We start from the raw sequence: 25,147 nt of genomic DNA, 5'->3' as shown, positions 1-25,147 counted from the left end.
TGGCTTATGAAAACCCAGACGTAATGTAAAATACGACTGAAAAATCCCAAATTGCTAAGGAAAGAGCTCTACTTACTGGGCGTCGGTGTAGGGGAAGGGGGTTGAGGAGGCGGGGTGGGAGCTACAATTGAGAGCAAAGGAGAACACTGTGAAATTGGAACTCTTTTTTTCTGGAAACCAATAGAGTACATCAATACGGAACAATAAAAACCGGGCACATTCAGGACAATTTTTTGACAGAAAAAGCTACCCTTCCTAGACATGGTAAAACTGCGGGTACTGGAATTTTCCCTTGCCAACTGGCAACATTCATTTTCAGCACTTCAAGGTTTGCTAAACGTAGCGTCAAAAAAAAGTGGACAAGACAATAACTACCTGTCATGTAGGCCTGCGGCTAATATGCAGATTAAAGCTTGGTAATGAAAATTTACATTGCCTTGTGAAGTTGTAAGGAAAGGCATACATACGCTGTATGTACCCGCAGGACTCTCCGTCAGGTGGCAAGCCATTGATGCATCCGCACGAGTAATTGTTGTAGTCATTACCGCAGGATGTGTATGTAAGACAGGTGTTGTACGACCATGCTAGCTGGTCCTCGCATTTGCACTGGTATCCAGTTCCGTTTGGAGAGCACACTGAGGGGACGTAGAGAATTGGATCACGAATTCTAGCTGCGTTACTGTACATCTGTGTTAGCATGGAAGAACCTGTATATCCCAAGTTACCTTGAAAGAACCGCCACCGAAAATTTCATGTCACTGTTGTGTGATTACAGAATCCCCCAAAGGAAAGGCAAAGGAGGCACTTTTTCTTGTTGCAAACCTGACCACATAAGGTAATTGTACAAAAATAAATAAATAAATAAATAAATAAATAAATAAATAAGTTAAAAAAAACATGAATAAGGACCGTATTGCAGTGGTCAGAGGAGAAAAAGATCCTTGTTCTCCTTACCAGTTGTTAAGTTCGCAGAGTCGATTTCAATCGTATTGCTTATCATATAGGGGAACTGTACGTAATTCAAAAGGCTCCTCAGCTGATTCAACACACTGATATCGGAGACGTTCACCTCAATGGCGATAAAGTAATTGAAGGTCTGACTGAGAGCTGGGTCAACAAACATTAAAGACCACAATGAACAAATGCCGCACCGAAACTGTAAATATAAACAACATGGGCTTGTTTGTGACAAGATTCTTTTAAGAAACAAAAGAAGTTCTCACCCTGCAAAAAACAAAACAAATTACAGTTCTACTGGCTTTCTAACACGTATATGTTTTTACAAAAAGGGTACAATGACATAGGGTTCAGATGAGACTTTCACTAACAGCAGCTTTGACTGCTGGACGAATATCGGCCAGCGATAATTTTCAGACGAGTGATATTACATGCATATCTATGGATTAACTTTTGGAAATTATGCATTTGCCAGCACTGTTAAACTGGTTATGTTTGGCTTATGAAAACCCAGACGTAATGTAAAATACGACTGAAAAATCCCAAATTGCTAAGGAAAGAGCTCTACTTACTTGGCGTCGGTGTAGGGGAAGGGGGTTGAGGAGGCGGGGTGGGAGCTACAATTGAGAGCAAAGGAGAACACTGTGAAATTGGAACTCTTTTTTTCTGGAAACCAATAGAGTACATCAATACGGAACAATAAAAACCGGGCACATTCAGGACAATTTTTTGACAGAAAAAGCTACCCTTCCTAGACATGGTAAAACTGCGGGTACTGGAATTTTCCCTTGCCAACTGGCAACATTCATTTTCAGCACTTCAAGGTTTGCTAAACGTAGCGTCAAAAAAAAGTGGACAAGACAATAACTACCTGTCATGTAGGCCTGCGGCTAATATACAGATTAAAGCTTGGTAATGAAAATTTACATTGCCTTGTGAAGTTGTAAGGAAAGGCATACATACGCTGTATGTACCCGCAGGACTCTCCGTCAGGTGGCAAGCCATTGATGCATCCGCACGAGTAATTGTTGTAGTCATTACCGCAGGATGTGTATGTAAGACAGGTGTTGTACGACCATGCTAGCTGGTCCTCGCATTTGCACTGGTATCCAGTTCCGTTTGGAGAGCACACTGAGGGGACGTAGAGAATTGGATCACGAATTCTAGCTGCGTTACTGTACATCTGTGTTAGCATGGAAGAACCTGTATATCCCAAGTTACCTTGAAAGAACCGCCACCTAAATTTCATGTCACTGTTGTGTGATTACAGAATCCCCCAAAGGAAAGGCAAAGGAGGCACTTTTTCTTGTTGCAAACCTGACCACATAAGGTAATTGTACAAAAATAAATAAATAAATAAATAAATAAGTTAAAAAAAACATGAATAAAGACCGTATTGCAGTGGTCAGAGGAGAAAAAGATCCTTGTTCTCCTTACCAGTTGTTAAGTTCGCAGAGTCGATTTCAATCGTATTGCTTATCATATAGGGGAACTGTACGTAATTCAAAAGGCTCCTCAGCTGATTCAACACACTGATATCGGAGACGTTCACCTCAATGGCGATAAAGTAATTGAAGGTCTGACTGAGAGCTGGGTCAACAAACATTAAAGACCACAATGAACAAATGCCGCACCGAAACTGTAAATATAAACAACATGGGCTTGTTTGTGGCAAGATTCTTTTAAGAAACAAAAGAAGTTCTCACCCTGCAAAAAAACAAAACAAATTACAGTTCTACTGGCTTTCTAACACGTATATGTTTTTACAAAAAGGGTACAATGACATAGGGTTCAGATGAGACTTTCACTAACAGCAGCTTTGACTGCTGGACGAATATCGGCCAGCGATAATTTTCAGACGAGTGATATTACATGCATATTTATGGATTAACTTTTGGAAATTATGCATTTGCCAGCACTGTTAAACTGGTTATGTTTGGCTTATGAAAACCCAGACGTAATGTAAAATACGACTGAAAAATCCCAAATTGCTAAGGAAAGAGCTCTACTTACTTGGCGTCGGTGTAGGGGAAGGGGGTTGAGGAGGCGGGGTGGGAGCTACAATTGAGAGCAAAGGAGAACACTGTGAAATTGGAACTCTTTTTTTCTGGAAACCAATAGAGTACATCAATACGGAACAATAAAAACCGGGCACATTCAGGACAATTTTTTGACAGAAAAAGCTACCCTTCCTAGACATGGTAAAACTGCGGGTACTGGAATTTTCCCTTGCCAACTGGCAACATTCATTTTCAGCACTTCAAGGTTTGCTAAACGTAGCGTCAAAAAAAAGTGGACAAGACAATAACTACCTGTCATGTAGGCCTGCGGCTAATATGCAGATTAAAGCTTGGTAATGAAAATTTACATTGCCTTGTGAAGTTGTAAGGAAAGGCATACATACGCTGTATGTACCCGCAGGACTCTCCGTCAGGTGGCAAGCCATTGATGCATCCGCACGAGTAATTGTTGTAGTCATTACCGCAGGATGTGTATGTAAGGCAGGTGTTGTACGACCATGCTAGCTGGTCCTCGCATTTGCACTGGTATCCAGTTCCGTTTGGAGAGCACACTGAGGGGACGTAGAGAATTGGATCACGAATTCCAGCTGCGTTACTGTACATCTGTGTTAGCATGGAAGAACCTGTATATCCCAAGTTACCTTGAAAGAACCGCCACCTAAATTTCATGTCACTGTTGTGTGATTACAGAATCCCCCAAAGGAAAGGCAAAGGAGGCACTTTTTCTTGTTGCAAACCTGACCACATAAGGTAATTGTACAAAAATAAATAAATAAATAAATAAATAAATAAATAAGTTAAAAAAAACATGAATAAAGACCGTATTGCAGTGGTCAGAGGAGAAAAAGATCCTTGTTCTCCTTACCAGTTGTTAAGTTCGCAGAGTCGATTTCAATCGTATTGCTTATCACATAGGGGAACTGTACGCGATTCAAAAGGCTCCTCAGCTGATTCACCACACTGATATCGGAGACGTTCACCTCAATGTCGATAATGTAATCGAAGGTTTGATTGAGAGCTGGATCAGCAAACATTAAGGACGAGAATGAACAAACAGGGCATTGAGATTACAAGTATCATCAACAATCGTGAGCCGTAGATTTTTTTGTGACAAGGTTTCTTAACAGACAAAAGCAGTCTTCACCGTGCAAAAAAGCACACAAGAAAGTATATTTCTGTTGGCTTTGTAACACATACGTGTTTTTTACAGAAGGGTACAGTGACACTGGGTTCACTAACGGCAGCTTGGAGAGCTGGACGAATATCGGCCAGCGATAATTTTCAGACGAGTGATATTACATGCATATCTATGGATTAACTTTTGGAAATTATGCATTTGCCAGCACTGTTAAACTGGTTATGTTTGGCTTATGAAAACCCAGACGTAATGTAAAATACGACTGAAAAATCCCAAATTGCTAAGGAAAGAGCTCTACTTACTTGGCGTCGGTGTAGGGGAAGGGGGTTGAGGAGGCGGGGTGGGAGCTACAATTGAGAGCAAAGGAGAACACTGTGAAATTGGAACTCTTTTTTTCTGGAAACCAATAGAGTACATCAATACGGAACAATAAAAACCGGGCACATTCAGGACAATTTTTTGACAGAAAAAGCTACCCTTCCTAGACATGGTAAAACTGCGGGTACTGGAATTTTCCCTTGCCAACTGGCAACATTCATTTTCAGCACTTCAAGGTTTGCTAAACGTAGCGTCAAAAAAAAGTGGACAAGACAATAACTACCTGTCATGTAGGCCTGCGGCTAATATGCAGATTAAAGCTTGGTAATGAAAATTTACATTGCCTTGTGAAGTTGTAAGGAAAGGCATACATACGCTGTATGTACCCGCAGGACTCTCCGTCAGGTGGCAAGCCATTGATGCATCCGCACGAGTAATTGTTGTAGTCATTACCGCAGGATGTGTATGTAAGACAGGTGTTGTACGACCATGCTAGCTGGTCCTCGCATTTGCACTGGTATCCAGTTCCGTTTGGAGAGCACACTGAGGGGACGTAGAGAATTGGATCACGAATTCTAGCTGCGTTACTGTACATCTGTGTTAGCATGGAAGAACCTGTATATCCCAAGTTACCTTGAAAGAACCGCCACCGAAAATTTCATGTCACTGTTGTGTGATTACAGAATCCCCCAAAGGAAAGGCAAAGGAGGCACTTTTTCTTGTTGCAAACCTGACCACATAAGGTAATTGTACAAAAATAAATAAATAAATAAAAAACATGAATAAGGACCGTATTGCAGTGGTCAGAGGAGAAAAAGATCCTTGTTCTCCTTACCAGTTGTTAAGTTCGCAGAGTCGATTTCAATCGTATTGCTTATCATATAGGGGAACTGTACGTAATTCAAAAGGCTCCTCAGCTGATTCAACACACTGATATCGGAGACGTTCACCTCAATGGCGATAAAGTAATTGAAGGTCTGACTGAGAGCTGGGTCAACAAACATTAAAGACCACAATGAACAAATGCCGCACCGAAACTGTAAATATAAACAACATGGGCTTGTTTGTGACAAGATTCTTTTAAGAAACAAAAGAAGTTCTCACCCTGCAAAAAACAAAACAAATTACAGTTCTACTGGCTTTCTAACACGTATATGTTTTTACAAAAAGGATACAATGACATAGGGTTCAGATGAGACTTTCACTAACAGCAGCTTTGACTGCTGGACGAATATCGGCCAGCGATAATTTTCAGACGAGTGATATTACATGCATATCTATGGATTAACTTTTGGAAATTATGCATTTGCCAGCACTGTTAAACTGGTTATGTTTGGCTTATGAAAACCCAGACGTAATGTAAAATACGACTGAAAAATCCCAAATTGCTAAGGAAAGAGCTCTACTTACTTGGCGTCGGTGTAGGGGAAGGGGGTTGAGGAGGCGGGGTGGGAGCTACAATTGAGAGCAAAGGAGAACACTGTGAAATTGGAACTCTTTTTTTCTGGAAACCAATAGAGTACATCAATACGGAACAATAAAAACCGGGCACATTCAGGACAATTTTTTGACAGAAAAAGCTACCCTTCCTAGACATGGTAAAACTGCGGGTACTGGAATTTTCCCTTGCCAACTGGCAACATTCATTTTCAGCACTTCAAGGTTTGCTAAACGTAGCGTCAAAAAAAGTGGACAAGACAATAACTACCTGTCATGTAGGCCTGCGGCTAATATGCAGATTAAAGCTTGGTAATGAAAATTTACATTGCCTTGTGAAGTTGTAAGGAAAGGCATACATACGCTGTATGTACCCGCAGGACTCTCCGTCAGGTGGCAAGCCATTGATGCATCCGCACGAGTAATTGTTGTAGTCATTACCGCAGGATGTGTATGTAAGGCAGGTGTTGTACGACCATGCTAGCTGGTCCTCGCATTTGCACTGGTATCCAGTTCCGTTTGGAGAGCACACTGAGGGGACGTAGAGAATTGGATCACGAATTCCAGCTGCGTTACTGTACATCTGTGTTAGCATGGAAGAACCTGTATATCCCAAGTTACCTTGAAAGAACCGCCACCTAAATTTCATGTCACTGTTGTGTGATTACAGAATCCCCCAAAGGAAAGGCAAAGGAGGCACTTTTTCTTGTTGCAAACCTGACCACATAAGGTAATTGTACAAAAATAAATAAATAAATAAATAAATAAATAAATAAGTTAAAAAAAACATGAATAAAGACCGTATTGCAGTGGTCAGAGGAGAAAAAGATCCTTGTTCTCCTTACCAGTTGTTAAGTTCGCAGAGTCGATTTCAATCGTATTGCTTATCACATAGGGGAACTGTACGCGATTCAAAAGGCTCCTCAGCTGATTCACCACACTGATATCGGAGACGTTCACCTCAATGTCGATAATGTAATCGAAGGTTTGATTGAGAGCTGGATCAGCAAACATTAAGGACGAGAATGAACAAACAGGGCATTGAGATTACAAGTATCATCAACAATCGTGAGCCGTAGATTTTTTGTGACAAGGTTTCTTAACAGACAAAAGCAGTCTTCACCGTGCAAAAAAGCACACAAGAAAGTATATTTCTGTTGGCTTTGTAACACATACGTGTTTTTTACAGAAGGGTACAGTGACACTGGGTTCACTAACGGCAGCTTGGAGAGCTGGACGAATATCGGCCAGCGATAATTTTCAGACGAGTGATATTACATGCATATCTATGGATTAACTTTTGGAAATTATGCATTTGCCAGCACTGTTAAACTGGTTATGTTTGGCTTATGAAAACCCAGACGTAATGTAAAATACGACTGAAAAATCCCAAATTGCTAAGGAAAGAGCTCTACTTACTTGGCGTCGGTGTAGGGGAAGGGGGTTGAGGAGGCGGGGTGGGAGCTACAATTGAGAGCAAAGGAGAACACTGTGAAATTGGAACTCTTTTTTTCTGGAAACCAATAGAGTACATCAATACGGAACAATAAAAACCGGGCACATTCAGGACAATTTTTTGACAGAAAAAGCTACCCTTCCTAGACATGGTAAAACTGCGGGTACTGGAATTTTCCCTTGCCAACTGGCAACATTCATTTTCAGCACTTCAAGGTTTGCTAAACGTAGCGTCAAAAAAAAGTGGACAAGACAATAACTACCTGTCATGTAGGCCTGCGGCTAATATGCAGATTAAAGCTTGGTAATGAAAATTTACATTGCCTTGTGAAGTTGTAAGGAAAGGCATACATACGCTGTATGTACCCGCAGGACTCTCCGTCAGGTGGCAAGCCATTGATGCATCCGCACGAGTAATTGTTGTAGTCATTACCGCAGGATGTGTATGTAAGGCAGGTGTTGTACGACCATGCTAGCTGGTCCTCGCATTTGCACTGGTATCCAGTTCCGTTTGGAGAGCACACTGAGGGGACGTAGAGAATTGGATCACGAATTCCAGCTGCGTTACTGTACATCTGTGTTAGCATGGAAGAACCTGTATATCCCAAGTTACCTTGAAAGAACCGCCACCTAAATTTCATGTCACTGTTGTGTGATTACAGAATCCCCCAAAGGAAAGGCAAAGGAGGCACTTTTTCTTGTTGCAAACCTGACCACATAAGGTAATTGTACAAAAATAAATAAATAAATAAATAAATAAATAAATAAGTTAAAAAAAACATGAATAAAGACCGTATTGCAGTGGTCAGAGGAGAAAAAGATCCTTGTTCTCCTTACCAGTTGTTAAGTTCGCAGAGTCGATTTCAATCGTATTGCTTATCACATAGGGGAACTGTACGCGATTCAAAAGGCTCCTCAGCTGATTCACCACACTGATATCGGAGACGTTCACCTCAATGTCGATAATGTAATCGAAGGTTTGATTGAGAGCTGGATCAGCAAACATTAAGGACGAGAATGAACAAACAGGGCATTGAGATTACAAGTATCATCAACAATCGTGAGCCGTAGATTTTTTTGTGACAAGGTTTCTTAACAGACAAAAGCAGTCTTCACCGTGCAAAAAAGCACACAAGAAAGTATATTTCTGTTGGCTTTGTAACACATACGTGTTTTTTACAGAAGGGTACAGTGACACTGGGTTCACTAACGGCAGCTTGGAGAGCTGGACGAATATCGGCCAGCGATAATTTTCAGACGAGTGATATTACATGCATATCTATGGATTAACTTTTGGAAATTATGCATTTGCCAGCACTGTTAAACTGGTTATGTTTGGCTTATGAAAACCCAGACGTAATGTAAAATACGACTGAAAAATCCCAAATTGCTAAGGAAAGAGCTCTACTTACTTGGCGTCGGTGTAGGGGAAGGGGGTTGAGGAGGCGGGGTGGGAGCTACAATTGAGAGCAAAGGAGAACACTGTGAAATTGGAACTCTTTTTTTCTGGAAACCAATAGAGTACATCAATACGGAACAATAAAAACCGGGCACATTCAGGACAATTTTTTGACAGAAAAAGCTACCCTTCCTAGACATGGTAAAACTGCGGGTACTGGAATTTTCCCTTGCCAACTGGCAACATTCATTTTCAGCACTTCAAGGTTTGCTAAACGTAGCGTCAAAAAAAAGTGGACAAGACAATAACTACCTGTCATGTAGGCCTGCGGCTAATATGCAGATTAAAGCTTGGTAATGAAAATTTACATTGCCTTGTGAAGTTGTAAGGAAAGGCATACATACGCTGTATGTACCCGCAGGACTCTCCGTCAGGTGGCAAGCCATTGATGCATCCGCACGAGTAATTGTTGTAGTCATTACCGCAGGATGTGTATGTAAGGCAGGTGTTGTACGACCATGCTAGCTGGTCCTCGCATTTGCACTGGTATCCAGTTCCGTTTGGAGAGCACACTGAGGGGACGTAGAGAATTGGATCACGAATTCCAGCTGCGTTACTGTACATCTGTGTTAGCATGGAAGAACCTGTATATCCCAAGTTACCTTGAAAGAACCGCCACCTAAATTTCATGTCACTGTTGTGTGATTACAGAATCCCCCAAAGGAAAGGCAAAGGAGGCACTTTTTCTTGTTGCAAACCTGACCACATAAGGTAATTGTACAAAAATAAATAAATAAATAAATAAATAAATAAGTTAAAAAAAACATGAATAAAGACCGTATTGCAGTGGTCAGAGGAGAAAAAGATCCTTGTTCTCCTTACCAGTTGTTAAGTTCGCAGAGTCGATTTCAATCGTATTGCTTATCACATAGGGGAACTGTACGCGATTCAAAAGGCTCCTCAGCTGATTCACCACACTGATATCGGAGACGTTCACCTCAATGTCGATAATGTAATCGAAGGTTTGATTGAGAGCTGGATCAGCAAACATTAAGGACGAGAATGAACAAACAGGGCATTGAGATTACAAGTATCATCAACAATCGTGAGCCGTAGATTTTTTTGTGACAAGGTTTCTTAACAGACAAAAGCAGTCTTCACCGTGCAAAAAAGCACACAAGAAAGTATATTTCTGTTGGCTTTGTAACACATACGTGTTTTTTACAGAAGGGTACAGTGACACTGGGTTCACTAACGGCAGCTTGGAGAGCTGGACGAATATCGGCCAGCGATAATTTTCAGACGAGTGATATTACATGCATATCTATGGATTAACTTTTGGAAATTATGCATTTGCCAGCACTGTTAAACTGGTTATGTTTGGCTTATGAAAACCCAGACGTAATGTAAAATACGACTGAAAAATCCCAAATTGCTAAGGAAAGAGCTCTACTTACTTGGCGTCGGTGTAGGGGAAGGGGGTTGAGGAGGCGGGGTGGGAGCTACAATTGAGAGCAAAGGAGAACACTGTGAAATTGGAACTCTTTTTTTCTGGAAACCAATAGAGTACATCAATACGGAACAATAAAAACCGGGCACATTCAGGACAATTTTTTGACAGAAAAAGCTACCCTTCCTAGACATGGTAAAACTGCGGGTACTGGAATTTTCCCTTGCCAACTGGCAACATTCATTTTCAGCACTTCAAGGTTTGCTAAACGTAGCGTCAAAAAAAAGTGGACAAGACAATAACTACCTGTCATGTAGGCCTGCGGCTAATATGCAGATTAAAGCTTGGTAATGAAAATTTACATTGCCTTGTGAAGTTGTAAGGAAAGGCATACATACGCTGTATGTACCCGCAGGACTCTCCGTCAGGTGGCAAGCCATTGATGCATCCGCACGAGTAATTGTTGTAGTCATTACCGCAGGATGTGTATGTAAGGCAGGTGTTGTACGACCATGCTAGCTGGTCCTCGCATTTGCACTGGTATCCAGTTCCGTTTGGAGAGCACACTGAGGGGACGTAGAGAATTGGATCACGAATTCCAGCTGCGTTACTGTACATCTGTGTTAGCATGGAAGAACCTGTATATCCCAAGTTACCTTGAAAGAACCGCCACCTAAATTTCATGTCACTGTTGTGTGATTACAGAATCCCCCAAAGGAAAGGCAAAGGAGGCACTTTTTCTTGTTGCAAACCTGACCACATAAGGTAATTGTACAAAAATAAATAAATAAATAAATAAATAAGTTAAAAAAAACATGAATAAAGACCGTATTGCAGTGGTCAGAGGAGAAAAAGATCCTTGTTCTCCTTACCAGTTGTTAAGTTCGCAGAGTCGATTTCAATCGTATTGCTTATCACATAGGGGAACTGTACGCGATTCAAAAGGCTCCTCAGCTGATTCACCACACTGATATCGGAGACGTTCACCTCAATGTCGATAATGTAATCGAAGGTTTGATTGAGAGCTGGATCAGCAAACATTAAGGACGAGAATGAACAAACAGGGCATTGAGATTACAAGTATCATCAACAATCGTGAGCCGTAGATTTTTTTGTGACAAGGTTTCTTAACAGACAAAAGCAGTCTTCACCGTGCAAAAAAGCACACAAGAAAGTATATTTCTGTTGGCTTTGTAACACATACGTGTTTTTTACAGAAGGGTACAGTGACACTGGGTTCACTAACGGCAGCTTGGAGAGCTGGACGAATATCGGCCAGCGATAATTTTCAGACGAGTGATATTACATGCATATCTATGGATTAACTTTTGGAAATTATGCATTTGCCAGCACTGTTAAACTGGTTATGTTTGGCTTATGAAAACCCAGACGTAATGTAAAATACGACTGAAAAATCCCAAATTGCTAAGGAAAGAGCTCTACTTACTTGGCGTCGGTGTAGGGGAAGGGGGTTGAGGAGGCGGGGTGGGAGCTACAATTGAGAGCAAAGGAGAACACTGTGAAATTGGAACTCTTTTTTTCTGGAAACCAATAGAGTACATCAATACGGAACAATAAAAACCGGGCACATTCAGGACAATTTTTTGACAGAAAAAGCTACCCTTCCTAGACATGGTAAAACTGCGGGTACTGGAATTTTCCCTTGCCAACTGGCAACATTCATTTTCAGCACTTCAAGGTTTGCTAAACGTAGCGTCAAAAAAAAGTGGACAAGACAATAACTACCTGTCATGTAGGCCTGCGGCTAATATGCAGATTAAAGCTTGGTAATGAAAATTTACATTGCCTTGTGAAGTTGTAAGGAAAGGCATACATACGCTGTATGTACCCGCAGGACTCTCCGTCAGGTGGCAAGCCATTGATGCATCCGCACGAGTAATTGTTGTAGTCATTACCGCAGGATGTGTATGTAAGGCAGGTGTTGTACGACCATGCTAGCTGGTCCTCGCATTTGCACTGGTATCCAGTTCCGTTTGGAGAGCACACTGAGGGGACGTAGAGAATTGGATCACGAATTCCAGCTGCGTTACTGTACATCTGTGTTAGCATGGAAGAACCTGTATATCCCAAGTTACCTTGAAAGAACCGCCACCTAAATTTCATGTCACTGTTGTGTGATTACAGAATCCCCCAAAGGAAAGGCAAAGGAGGCACTTTTTCTTGTTGCAAACCTGACCACATAAGGTAATTGTACAAAAATAAATAAATAAATAAATAAATAAATAAATAAGTTAAAAAAACATGAATAAAGACCGTATTGCAGTGGTCAGAGGAGAAAAAGATCCTTGTTCTCCTTACCAGTTGTTAAGTTCGCAGAGTCGATTTCAATCGTATTGCTTATCACATAGGGGAACTGTACGCGATTCAAAAGGCTCCTCAGCTGATTCACCACACTGATATCGGAGACGTTCACCTCAATGTCGATAATGTAATCGAAGGTTTGATTGAGAGCTGGATCAGCAAACATTAAGGACGAGAATGAACAAACAGGGCATTGAGATTACAAGTATCATCAACAATCGTGAGCCGTAGATTTTTTTGTGACAAGGTTTCTTAACAGACAAAAGCAGTCTTCACCGTGCAAAAAAGCACACAAGAAAGTATATTTCTGTTGGCTTTGTAACACATACGTGTTTTTTACAGAAGGGTACAGTGACACTGGGTTCACTAACGGCAGCTTGGAGAGCTGGACGAATATCGGCCAGCGATAATTTTCAGACGAGTGATATTACATGCATATCTATGGATTAACTTTTGGAAATTATGCATTTGCCAGCACTGTTAAACTGGTTATGTTTGGCTTATGAAAACCCAGACGTAATGTAAAATACGACTGAAAAATCCCAAATTGCTAAGGAAAGAGCTCTACTTACTTGGCGTCGGTGTAGGGGAAGGGGGTTGAGGAGGCGGGGTGGGAGCTACAATTGAGAGCAAAGGAGAACACTGTGAAATTGGAACTCTTTTTTTCTGGAAACCAATAGAGCACATCAATACGGAACAATAAAAACCGGGCACATTCAGGACAATTTTTTGACAGAAAAAGCTACCCTTCCTAGACATGGTAAAACTGCGGGTACTGGAATTTTCCCTTGCCAACTGGCAACATTCATTTTCAGCACTTCAAGGTTTGCTAAACGTAGCGTCAAAAAAAAGTGGACAAGACAATAACTACCTGTCATGTAGGCCTGCGGCTAATATGCAGATTAAAGCTTGGTAATGAAAATTTACATTGCCTTGTGAAGTTGTAAGGAAAGGCATACATACGCTGTATGTACCCGCAGGACTCTCCGTCAGGTGGCAAGCCATTGATGCATCCGCACGAGTAATTGTTGTAGTCATTACCGCAGGATGTGTATGTAAGACAGGTGTTGTACGACCATGCTAGCTGGTCCTCGCATTTGCACTGGTATCCAGTTCCGTTTGGAGAGCACACTGAGGGGACGTAGAGAATTGGATCACGAATTCCAGCTGCGTTACTGTACATCTGTGTTAGCATGGAAGAACCTGTATATCCCAAGTTACCTTGAAAGAACCGCCACCTAAATTTCATGTCACTGTTGTGTGATTACAGAATCCCCCAAAGGAAAGGCAAAGGAGGCACTTTTTCTTGTTGCAAACCTGACCACATAAGGTAATTGTACAAAAATAAATAAATAAATAAATAAATAAATAAATAAGTTAAAAAAAACATGAATAAAGACCGTATTGCAGTGGTCAGAGGAGAAAAAGATCCTTGTTCTCCTTACCAGTTGTTAAGTTCGCAGAGTCGATTTCAATCGTATTGCTTATCACATAGGGGAACTGTACGCGATTCAAAAGGCTCCTCAGCTGATTCACCACACTGATATCGGAGACGTTCACCTCAATGTCGATAATGTAATCGAAGGTTTGATTGAGAGCTGGATCAGCAAACATTAAGGACGAGAATGAACAAACAGGGCATTGAGATTACAAGTATCATCAACAATCGTGAGCCGTAGATTTTTTTGTGACAAGGTTTCTTAACAGACAAAAGCAGTCTTCACCGTGCAAAAAAGCACACAAGAAAGTATATTTCTGTTGGCTTTGTAACACATACGTGTTTTTTACAGAAGGGTACAGTGACACTGGGTTCACTAACGGCAGCTTGGAGAGCTGGACGAATATCGGCCAGCGATAATTTTCAGACGAGTGATATTACATGCATATCTATGGATTAACTTTTGGAAATTATGCATTTGCCAGCACTGTTAAACTGGTTATGTTTGGCTTATGAAAACCCAGACGTAATGTAAAATACGACTGAAAAATCCCAAATTGCTAAGGAAAGAGCTCTACTTACTTGGCGTCGGTGTAGGGGAAGGGGGTTGAGGAGGCGGGGTGGGAGCTACAATTGAGAGCAAAGGAGAACACTGTGAAATTGGAACTCTTTTTTTCTGGAAACCAATAGAGTACATCAATACGGAACAATAAAAACCGGGCACATTCAGGACAATTTTTTGACAGAAAAAGCTACCCTTCCTAGACATGGTAAAACTGCGGGTACTGGAATTTTCCCTTGCCAACTGGCAACATTCATTTTCAGCACTTCAAGGTTTGCTAAACGTAGCGTCAAAAAAAAGTGGACAAGACAATAACTACCTGTCATGTAGGCCTGCGGCTAATATGCAGATTAAAGCTTGGTAATGAAAATTTACATTGCCTTGTGAAGTTGTAAGGAAAGGCATACATACGCTGTATGTACCCGCAGGACTCTCCGTCAGGTGGCAAGCCATTGATGCATCCGCACGAGTAATTGTTGTAGTCATTACCGCAGGATGTGTATGTAAGACAGGTGTTGTACGACCATGCTAGCTGGTCCTCGCATTTGCACTGGTATCCAGTTCCGTTTGGAGAGCACACTGAGGGGACGTAGAGAATTGGATCACGAATTCTAGCTGCGTTACTGTACATCTGTGTTAGCATGGAAGAACCTGTATATCCCAAGTTACCTTGAAAGAACCGCCACCGAAAATTTCATGTCACTGTTGTGTGATTACAGAATCCCCCAAAGGAAAGGCAAAGGAGGCACTTTTTCTTGTTGCAAACCTGACCACATAAGGTAATTGTACAAAAATAAATAAATAAATAAATAAATAAATAAATAAGTTAAAAAAAACATGAATAAAGACCGTATTGCAGTGGTCAGAGGAGAAAAAGATCCTTGTTCTCCTTACCAGTTGTTAAGTTCGCAGAGTCGATTTCAATCGTATTGCTTATCACATAGGGGAACTGTACGCGATTCAAAAGGCTCCTCAGCTGATTCACCACACTGATATCGGAGACGTTCACCTCAATGTCGATAATGTAATCGAAGGTTTGATTGAGAGCTGGATCAGCAAACATTAAGGACGAGAATGAACAAACAGGGCATTGAGATTACAAGTATCATCAACAATCGTGAGCCGTAGATTTTTTTGTGACAAGGTTTCTTAACAGACAAAAGCAGTCTTCACCGTGCAAAAAAGCACACAAGAAAGTATATTTCTGTTGGCTTTGTAACACATACGTGTTTTTTACAGAAGGGTACAGTGACACTGGGTTCACTAACGGCAGCTTGGAGAGCTGGACGAATATCGGCCAGCGATAATTTTCAGACGAGTGATATTACATGCATATCTATGGATTAACTTTTGGAAATTATGCATTTGCCAGCACTGTTAAACTGGTTATGTTTGGCTTATGAAAACCCAGACGTAATGTAAAATACGACTGAAAAATCCCAAATTGCTAAGGAAAGAGCTCTACTTACTTGGCGTCGGTGTAGGGGAAGGGGGTTGAGGAGGCGGGGTGGGAGCTACAATTGAGAGCAAAGGAGAACACTGTGAAATTGGAACTCTTTTTTTCTGGAAACCAATAGAGTACATCAATACGGAACAATAAAAACCGGGCACATTCAGGACAATTTTTTGACAGAAAAAGCTACCCTTCCTAGACATGGTAAAACTGCGGGTACTGGAATTTTCCCTTGCCAACTGGCAACATTCATTTTCAGCACTTCAAGGTTTGCTAAACGTAGCGTCAAAAAAAAGTGGACAAGACAATAACTACCTGTCATGTAGGCCTGCGGCTAATATGCAGATTAAAGCTTGGTAATGAAAATTTACATTGCCTTGTGAAGTTGTAAGGAAAGGCATACATACGCTGTATGTACCCGCAGGACTCTCCGTCAGGTGGCAAGCCATTGATGCATCCGCACGAGTAATTGTTGTAGTCATTACCGCAGGATGTGTATGTAAGACAGGTGTTGTACGACCATGCTAGCTGGTCCTCGCATTTGCACTGGTATCCAGTTCCGTTTGGAGAGCACACTGAGGAGACATTGAAAAGTTTCACTATGGTTCCTCTTTTTTCTAATTTTTCTTTAGTTTTTTAATTAGAGTTTTAATTTTTTCTGTTTTTAGAATGTTTTTTTTTTTCAGATATTCATTTAAAATATGTCAGGTTTTTCTTTCTTGTTTTCCCCACACATTTTGTGATGTATAACTGATTTCCTTATTTTGCACTGTTTAGTGAATTACATCATAAGTCCACTGCGGATCATTTGTCACGATATTGCCCTTACCTGTTGTAATGTTGATCTGCGTGACGTTAATTTCATTTTCAAGTTGTACGGGGAAACTTAATGAATTGAGTTCTGATTTGATGTCTTGTATGACTGTTTGGTCTGACACATTGACCTCCACATCAATGATGTAGACCCATGAATCAGGTGATGCTGAGAAAAGTAGATAATAAAGAAGCCAGTGACAGTACAACATGCTATATCTTTGAATATTCCAGTGAGTGGATATGGTGGGTAGGTAGAGTAGTGGTTCTAGCTGCTGACTTGTATTTAGAGGACTCTGGTTTGATTCCCAGAGAAGTTTCAGCTAAACACATAAAAGTAACATTATTGTTTTCATGAGCACTGTCTTAGAGGCATTTACTCACCATCTCTTTTTTGCCTGATGTGCTTCAGTGGAAAACCACCAATGTTGTTTGGCTGAAACAAAACATTTAAATTTTTTTCTGTTTGAAAAACTGTTGTGATTAAGTTAGCAATTCTTTGAAAACCAGCTGATTTACAAGTGGAATTTCAATCATCTTACATTTCTCAATATGCATTTCTGAAGAAAGGAACAAGAGGTCTGTGGTTCCAAATTAATGAATCATGAGAATGATCAATTGACTAGGTAGATAACTGGCAGAAAAATAATTTTTTTGTATTTGGGAAAATAAGAATTGAATTTTGTCTTGATAATATGTATTCATATTCACTTTATGAAATACATTTTTAATCAGGAGTTTTTGAATAATAATAAGGAAATAAACATTACTAAATGGTGATTTTTATGGGTAATAGACTGCAATGGGAATTGTTTTTAATATGCACAAATCAGTTTTTTCTGTTTTACAAGGTAAAAAAAGGTAATGACAACTGCTTTTAAAAGACTTTAGCAGAAAATAAGCAAAAATAAGTATCATAATACAAGTGTTTCTTGGCATCACTGTGATTCAGCCATCAGAAGGGCTCTCTGCAGTTTTTCATTATACTTTTGTTGTAACTTTTAAGGTATGCTTTTAAAAATATTGCAGTACTTATTAGTCCTTACTTGGAAGACTGAAACCATTTGAGACCCAATTAAACTGAAATGGTTGCATGAAGAGATCAGAAGCAGAAGGAAGTATATCTTTCTGTCATTCCTGTGGCTAGATGTTTCCACATATTTTTTGTCTTTTGAAATTAATTTTTACATATTCCTTTGTCTTCTTTTAAATTTCAAAAATTCACACTGTGGAGGCAGTCTGCATTTAAATAACACTCAATAAAAAATAAAGATCACTTACTTGAAAAGTGTAATCCTGGATATCAAATAATTCCTCTATTTCTAGAGCACTGCATATTACCATCAATGTGGCAATGAGTAGCAGCGGTGTTAGTGCCATCCCTGCATTAAAAATACACAAACATGGAAAATATGCCGTCTTTTTACTGAAAACGTGCTACATATGATGACAAGTAACATACACATAACACCGTGTTTTTTTTTTAATTACATTATTCAAGACTATATAATATGCTCTTAAACCACATTTTGACATTATATTCTATTTATTACAATTCAGTTCCAGAAGTGGCTACTGTAAAACAGTATTAAAAGGAATAAGTCTCATAGCTAAGATGACATTAACATATAACTTGTTCTCTCCATGGAGATGTTGCAGATTTAATTTTTAACCCCAATTCCTTTGGAAAAGGCAGCAGTCCTTGCTGTGCTCTCAGTCACTACACAGCACCTCCTTCCAGTCAGAGCCATACACGCTTTGCAGTAGCTCCCATTAGTTTTGCTGCTCATCACAGGGTCTCCATGCATGGGTTCATCTCCAGTAAAGAGATAGCATGGTCAGAATTATTCCATGATCACACACACACTGGCTGAAACTGCTTGTCCCGAGGCGAACCGGAGCCTAACCCAGCAACCCAGGGCACAATGCTGGAGGGGGAGGGGACACACCCAGGACAGGATGCCGGTCCATTGCAAGGCACCCCAAGCAGGACTCGATCCCCAGACCTGCTTTAGAGCAGGACCTGGCCAAGCCCACTGTGCCACCACATCCCCCTGGGCGCACATGCCAAAGGCAGTGACCATGTTACTGTGGTTCTTGTTGTGTAAAATCCTGTGTATTAGAAGTTTTGTCATATTATCTCATTCTCTCAACGTCATTGTCCTTTTACTTGTAATTTTTCTGTCATGCCAGTTGTGTTGTCTCTAGATCCAGTTTTACATTTGCAATTTTTTTCTGTTTAATACTGAAAACTACTCGATCTTCTCTTAATCCTCGATTTTTGTCATTTGATTGTTTTTGCAGTCGTTTTCATAGTACGCTAAATACCTTAGTTAAAGTCATCAGCCAAATAATGAAATAAATTTGAATCGTAACTGATTATTTCAAATTCTTTTCAAGCAATGGATTCTTCAGTTTGATGCAAGGTGGCTGTTTCTGTTTTCCATTGAAAGAAACAGAAGGGTTTCCGATGCCTATCGCTATGGTGACATGTATGTAAAGAAAGCTACTTTACAGGGGGAGTAACAGTAGATCGAGTCCTACCTGACAGACATCAATCCAAGATGGTCTGAATGGTGTCGTAGGGAGCCGTGATATAAACTGAACTGGATGATCTCTTCTGTATATTATGGTCTAGATCACAGGGAAGGTGGAAAATATAAAATGTATATTTTGAGAGATTTTAATGGAGTATACTTTTGCTCTATCTATACTTGCATTTACTCATTTAGCTGACACGTCTCCAAAGCATCTTATAATTTTTTTATCTATTTATACAGCTTGGTAACTTTACTGGAGAAACTTTGATGTAAGTGCCTTGCTTGAAAGTACTATAGCTGGTGGTATAGTTCAAATCTGCAACCCTTGGGGCCAAAGGCAGCAGCTCTAACCACTACACTACCAGCTGTCTTCTACTTACATATGTGGTACTTGTGTTATATATTATACACAGTTTTCTCATGCATCATTTTAGTAGCTGACTGTAAATACTGTAATCTGTAATTTGTTAGATCTGCACACAGGATGAGGGTCCACTGGGTTTCAGTGACAAAAAAGTGCAAATTAATACCTTCAGAAGGACATTGTAAAAATAACTGCCGCTGAGTGGAAAAGGATGCCACATAACCATATTACATTGTTAGTTTTATAGTTATTGTTTTTTTTTTTTATTTGGAGTTTCGATTCAGTAAAACAGAAATGGGTACAGTAGCCCTCCAAGAGCTGGAGAATTTGTATATTTTCACTGTGTCCAGTTAATTACATTTATTCATTTAGCTGGCACTTTTTTCAAAGCAATTTAAAATGTTTAATTACTTAGTTATTTACACATTTATACAGCTGAAAAATTTTACTGGAACAATTTAAGGTAAGGATCTTTCTCAAAGGTACTACAGATGGGATTTGAACCTTGTGGTCTAAAGGGAACAGCTCTAACCACTCTGCTACCAGCTGTAATTAGTCTAAGGCAGTGGACAGAAAATACTATCCTATCATTTTCCCCATAATATCAGCAACCGTAAACAAAAAGCTTCTGAATTTTAACCTACACATGAAGATACGTGCTGTTTATATTCACGCAAACCTTAATATAAAAATTTTGTATGGAAATGTCACTGCGTGAGTTCCTTGGGGGTCTCTGACACGTAATTTGTACCAGTAATAAGCAGAACAATAACAACAGTCACATTTCATTAATTAAACCACCAGACAGGTATTAAACTGCAGAACTGTTTCTACAACCTGGAAAACAAGAAAGCCTGAAGGGCTTTGGGAAGACAGTCTTTTGTTTCTTACCTCGATAATAATAAGAACATGACATGGCAGCAAGTCAAGGACAATAACTGACTCGATGGCCGCTGATCCCGAACATTCATTGCTCAATGGGATTCATAAATCACTTGGAAACCTCAGAAAAGCAAACCTCACTTACCTTCTCTCTGCTCTGCTTCCACTCCTCATCTGTATCGCATCAAAAAATACATAGCTAAGTGTCTGACTACCAAATGGAATGGTATGCGTGAGAGTCAAGCATAAAAAATATTTTGCAAAACCTTCCTGAAGTACCTGCCAAACCAGTTTATTTTCCAACCTGCTTCCTTGTGTTTCCCCTGCATATCTGAGCCAGATTCAAAGGCACTTGATTTACCGCATTCGGTAACTCAATGTGATTATGATTCTTTTTATAATCCTTGAACGTCTTTTGAGTTGTGATTCATTTTGCAAGAATGTTTGCTTAATAGCTCAATGGCAGTAGTTTAACGCTATTGTTTTTCTTTTTAAAATACCTATGTGTAGTGAAATGAACATAATACCCTTTGCAGATAATAATGAATTACACATTGATTATTTTCCACAATTACCCTGGTGAATGAATAGAATCAGTGTCACAGAATCAAGTCTACAGGTATAACTGATGACGGGAATTTTTGTAACATTAAGGAGAAATGATGGCATAGATTTTGTGTCTCTTGGGGGAGAAGTCTGCAACTTTTGTTTCCCAAGCAGTTACTGAAAATTAGAGTTCACTGTGTAATCTCCATCATCACTTTTGTGAAAGGAAAGCTTTGACTTTAAACTAATACTATAGTTTTAATTTTAAATGAATTAGCTTGTTATAAAAGATAGGTCATTGTGAGAAATCAGCAAGCTACTTCTGGCAAACTTTCTTTTTATTCACAGTGAAAAGGAGGGCTCAGTATCATTACTGTGCTATTCCTGTGACAAGTGATTTTTCCTTTCATTACGACCACCATTTTTCATTTTGGCTGAACTTTGTTTCCATTCCTGGAAAGAAATGCCTTTTTGAATACTGATTTTATCAACAATTTGTCAGACGAGGAAAATGTGAGATGTGGCACATTAAGTATTTTATGTACACCTTTATCCATTAAAACTGAAGCTACACTTTCCTTAGTTTACTTATTTGTTTCAATAAAGTCTTGGTAATTTCATAAATTCAATTAGTCTTTAAAAGAATGGTGCTCACCTGGACAACTGCCACAAACATGAGTACAAGTTCACAATTAAAAAAAAATCAGTAAAGCTCTATCTAAATTTTGGTAACTAAATTATCAAGACTGAAATTATATTAATGTAAAGAAAGCATTACCTTGTAGTAATACAAATGAGCTAAGTCAGCCTAGAAAAACGTCCATGAGAAACAAAATACTAATTTTTGTTCTCCTACACTTCTGTCCCAAGGCGCAAACAATAAGCTCGCACTTTTTCAGGAATAACTTTTGAGCTGTCAGCCTTTTCACTTAATGGTGATAATTTTGAAATGAATCAAAATGGGCTCAAACTTACTAAATGCTTTCAGTTTTCTTGTTAGCTCCGGTTAGATGGTTTGCGGAAGATGGTTGGAAACGTGGTTTTGCTGCAGGGGCATCACCTTAAGAAAATTGCAATGAAGCTCATTACATGATACAGTAGGTCCTGAGATGCACACATATGTATTTCCCTGGACAGAACAGAACTGAAAAAGAGTGGGACAAATTTTGGACTGTACCCTTTTCTGAGTTTGCTTCCGGAAAACATTCGTTCTAAATAAATGCAAAAACCAAACAAATACATCTAATATCAAGGAAAGAAAACGGCCAGTCCGTGATTTGTGTATCCTGCATGGTGGCTGCAGGTTAAGCTTCAAATTGTCTGTAGAAAGCTGGACTCCTTCCTTTTATTGTTGACTTCATTTGATGCCTTTTGATTCACCATGAGATACATTTTCACGGCATAAATCAGAACCAAAGCAAAACTCCTCCTGCTGACATGCTGTTGCTCTGGCTCAAACTCATTTTATCTTAACAATATTCATTTTTTCATAGCCCATATAAAGTTTCATAGAAATGTCTTTATAAGCTACTTGACTAAGAACACCAGATTAACACATCTGAGTACACTTGTACCTACACAACTTCATTTTTAATAATTTTTTACACACACACACACACACACACACACACACACACACACACACACACACATTGACTGAAACCACTTGTCCCAAGCGGGATCGCAGCAAGCCGGAGGCTAACCCGGCAGCACAGGGCGCAAGGCTGGAGGGGGAGGGGACACACCCTGGATGGGACACCAGTCCGCCGCAAAGCACCCCAGGTGGGACTCGAACCCCAGACTCACCAGAGAGCAGGACCCGGCCAAACCCGCTGCACTTCCGCTCCCATAATAATTTATTATTTATTACACAAATACAGTACATAGCAGTCTAGACTAACTGTTGACTTTCAGGCAGTTAGTTTCATGCTGACTTTCTGGGCGTGTACTTCTAAACTACAATTCGCTGTTGTTTGTCTTTTGAAATGATTTAGTTTGACAGGTAATAAGTCCATAACCTGTCCGACACATTCACATTTACAGTGCGGTGAAAAAATATTTTCCCCTTTTTTGACATTAGATTTGATCACACTTTTTTCAGCATTATTAGTGCATGAATAGAGCCTGAGCGAGAAAATTCTTTGTCCTCCACAGCAAGGAAATAACTTAAAAACAATTCTGGTGGCATTTTTCTCTTCCTTCACCACAACTCATGTATTGCTAGAACTGACAAAAGATAAAATCCAATGTCAAAAACCTGCACAGATACAGAAAACTGGAAAGGGGCCAAATACTTTTTCACTGAGCTGCAAAATGTACAAACATGTAGGACTTTTTCACACCTTTGCAACAGCAGGCATAACAAAAGCACACGTCTTCTTGTATTTGTCAGAATGGGGTTGGTTCAAGGGGGGTGCGGTGGCGCAGTGGGTTGGACCGGGTCCTGCTCTCCTGTGGGTCTGGGGTTCGAGTCCCGCTTGGGGTGCCTTGCGACGGACTGGCGTCCTGTCCTGGGTGTGTCCCCTCCCCCTCCGGCCTTACGCCCTGTGTTGCCGGGTTAGGCTCCGGTTCCCCGCAACCCCATATGGGACAAGTGGTTCTGAAGGTGTGTGTGTGTGGGTTGGTTCAATTCCTCTGGGTTCTCTGACGTCTAGAACAAATGCTCAGATCAGGTCGGTTTGGTTTCCTCCAACTTTTGCTTTCACTTGTGTGTGAACTGGTGACCACGGGCCAGGGATGGATCCCTCTGCATAAGCTGCCAGTTGAAAAGGTATCCAACTTTCAGCCAAAACATAAGCCTAACAATAAAATTTTACTATGCCATTCAGTTATGTAGTTATTTTTTTATGTTATATATGTTATTATTGATACCATCTTATAAACTCTGACCATTTTGATTATGAAATTAATTAGTTTTATTAATATTAATAAAATGCTGGAATTAAATTTTACCTTAAGTGCAAATGGAGCCAAGGGTTCAAGCATGTCTGTTTTCCTTTTTCTTTTGTTTTTAACACATTATTATTATTATTATTATTATTATTATTGGCATGGATTTTTGCTACGATGATAATATTTTTTCCAGTTGCTTAACACACCTTTCACAAATTCAGGCCCATTAACTAAGTGTGTGTAAACACCACATTCAGAAGGACAAAGGGTTTGTGGAATATAATGGCAACAGAACATCCTGTTCCAGCAGCATTATTGTGGCCTTCAGGCTGTTAGCTGTCTGCTACAACCATGACTGTACCTGGCCAAGGCAAGTTGTTTAGTGTTCAAGGTAACCAGTGCAGATCCCAACATAGGAACTGCTTCTTGTACCCCTGGGCCGCTGTAACATTTGACCCAGGCTGCTTCAGTGTTACTGTCTCACTGTATAGATGGATAAACAGTAAAATGCTGGGATTTACAAAAACATCTCACCCTAACTGCAAATGGGGACATGGGGTCAAGTGTGTCTGCAGTACCATTTGAGAATTTGCCCTGGAAACCACTGTTTTGCTTCACTCTTTAAAAAGTGGAAACACTGAAATCGGGATTTTACTTTGCTTTGGAAAAGTGTCAGCAGACTATAAAACAAACGCTTTACATGCGCAACTGGTAGTTTAACATGGTATGACCTATGTAGGAACGTACTGTATATATTTCAGTGAAACACTTGCTTACCAAAAAAATCCCTATCCTCACTATTTTTGGAAATTAATTCCCTTTTTTTTTTCAAATTAGTTTTGTTACCTGTTGTCACAAAAAAACATATCGATACCAATGTAGTTAAACTGTTTATCTCAAGAAAGTGTTTCTTTTATATGTTTTCTCTAGGCTTTCTTGGTGAATTTCATTGGCTGTTGTCGAAACCTCATGAGTCAGAGGACTCGGAGAATTTTTCTTTAGGAAACCAGGTCGATACTAATACACAGAACGCAAGTTCAAAGCAAATGTATAGATGACACGGATCAAGTTCTTCTGTCACAGTTTACCCTTTACAGACATACATGTATGAAACCGACACAGTCCAGTAGGACAGAATGGCAAAACTGGAACTTTAATTG

At 40.0% G+C, this 25,147-nt stretch overlaps 1 protein-coding gene across 1 annotated transcript; it reads right to left on the bottom strand.

Annotated features, from left to right (window-relative positions):
• Window positions 1-68: 68 nt before the first annotated feature.
• Window positions 69-20,761, bottom strand: LOC114911280 (uncharacterized). The gene is made up of 40 exons (XM_029254861.1): window positions 20,695-20,761; window positions 19,308-19,397; window positions 18,045-18,145; window positions 17,148-17,199; window positions 16,780-16,932; window positions 16,358-16,525; window positions 15,967-16,011; window positions 15,392-15,544; window positions 14,909-15,076; window positions 14,518-14,562; window positions 13,943-14,095; window positions 13,461-13,628; window positions 13,070-13,114; window positions 12,495-12,647; window positions 12,014-12,181; window positions 11,623-11,667; window positions 11,048-11,200; window positions 10,574-10,741; window positions 10,183-10,227; window positions 9,608-9,760; window positions 9,130-9,297; window positions 8,739-8,783; window positions 8,164-8,316; window positions 7,682-7,849; window positions 7,291-7,335; window positions 6,717-6,869; window positions 6,235-6,402; window positions 5,845-5,889; window positions 5,270-5,422; window positions 4,810-4,977; window positions 4,419-4,463; window positions 3,844-3,996; window positions 3,362-3,529; window positions 2,971-3,015; window positions 2,395-2,547; window positions 1,921-2,088; window positions 1,530-1,574; window positions 955-1,107; window positions 468-635; window positions 69-121 (listed from the first exon to the last, which is right to left on the bottom strand). Exons 3-40 carry the CDS (start codon window positions 18,141-18,143, stop codon window positions 69-71), a joined length of 4,551 nt encoding a protein of 1,516 aa, XP_029110694.1. The 5' UTR covers window positions 18,144-18,145; window positions 19,308-19,397; window positions 20,695-20,761.
• Window positions 20,762-25,147: the final 4,386 nt, after the last annotated feature.

Source organism: Scleropages formosus, chromosome 1, assembly GCF_900964775.1.
Source record: "Scleropages formosus chromosome 1, fSclFor1.1, whole genome shotgun sequence".
NCBI lineage: Eukaryota > Metazoa > Chordata > Actinopteri > Osteoglossiformes > Osteoglossidae > Scleropages > Scleropages formosus.
This window is presented reverse-complemented; position numbering and strand designations above follow the sequence as displayed.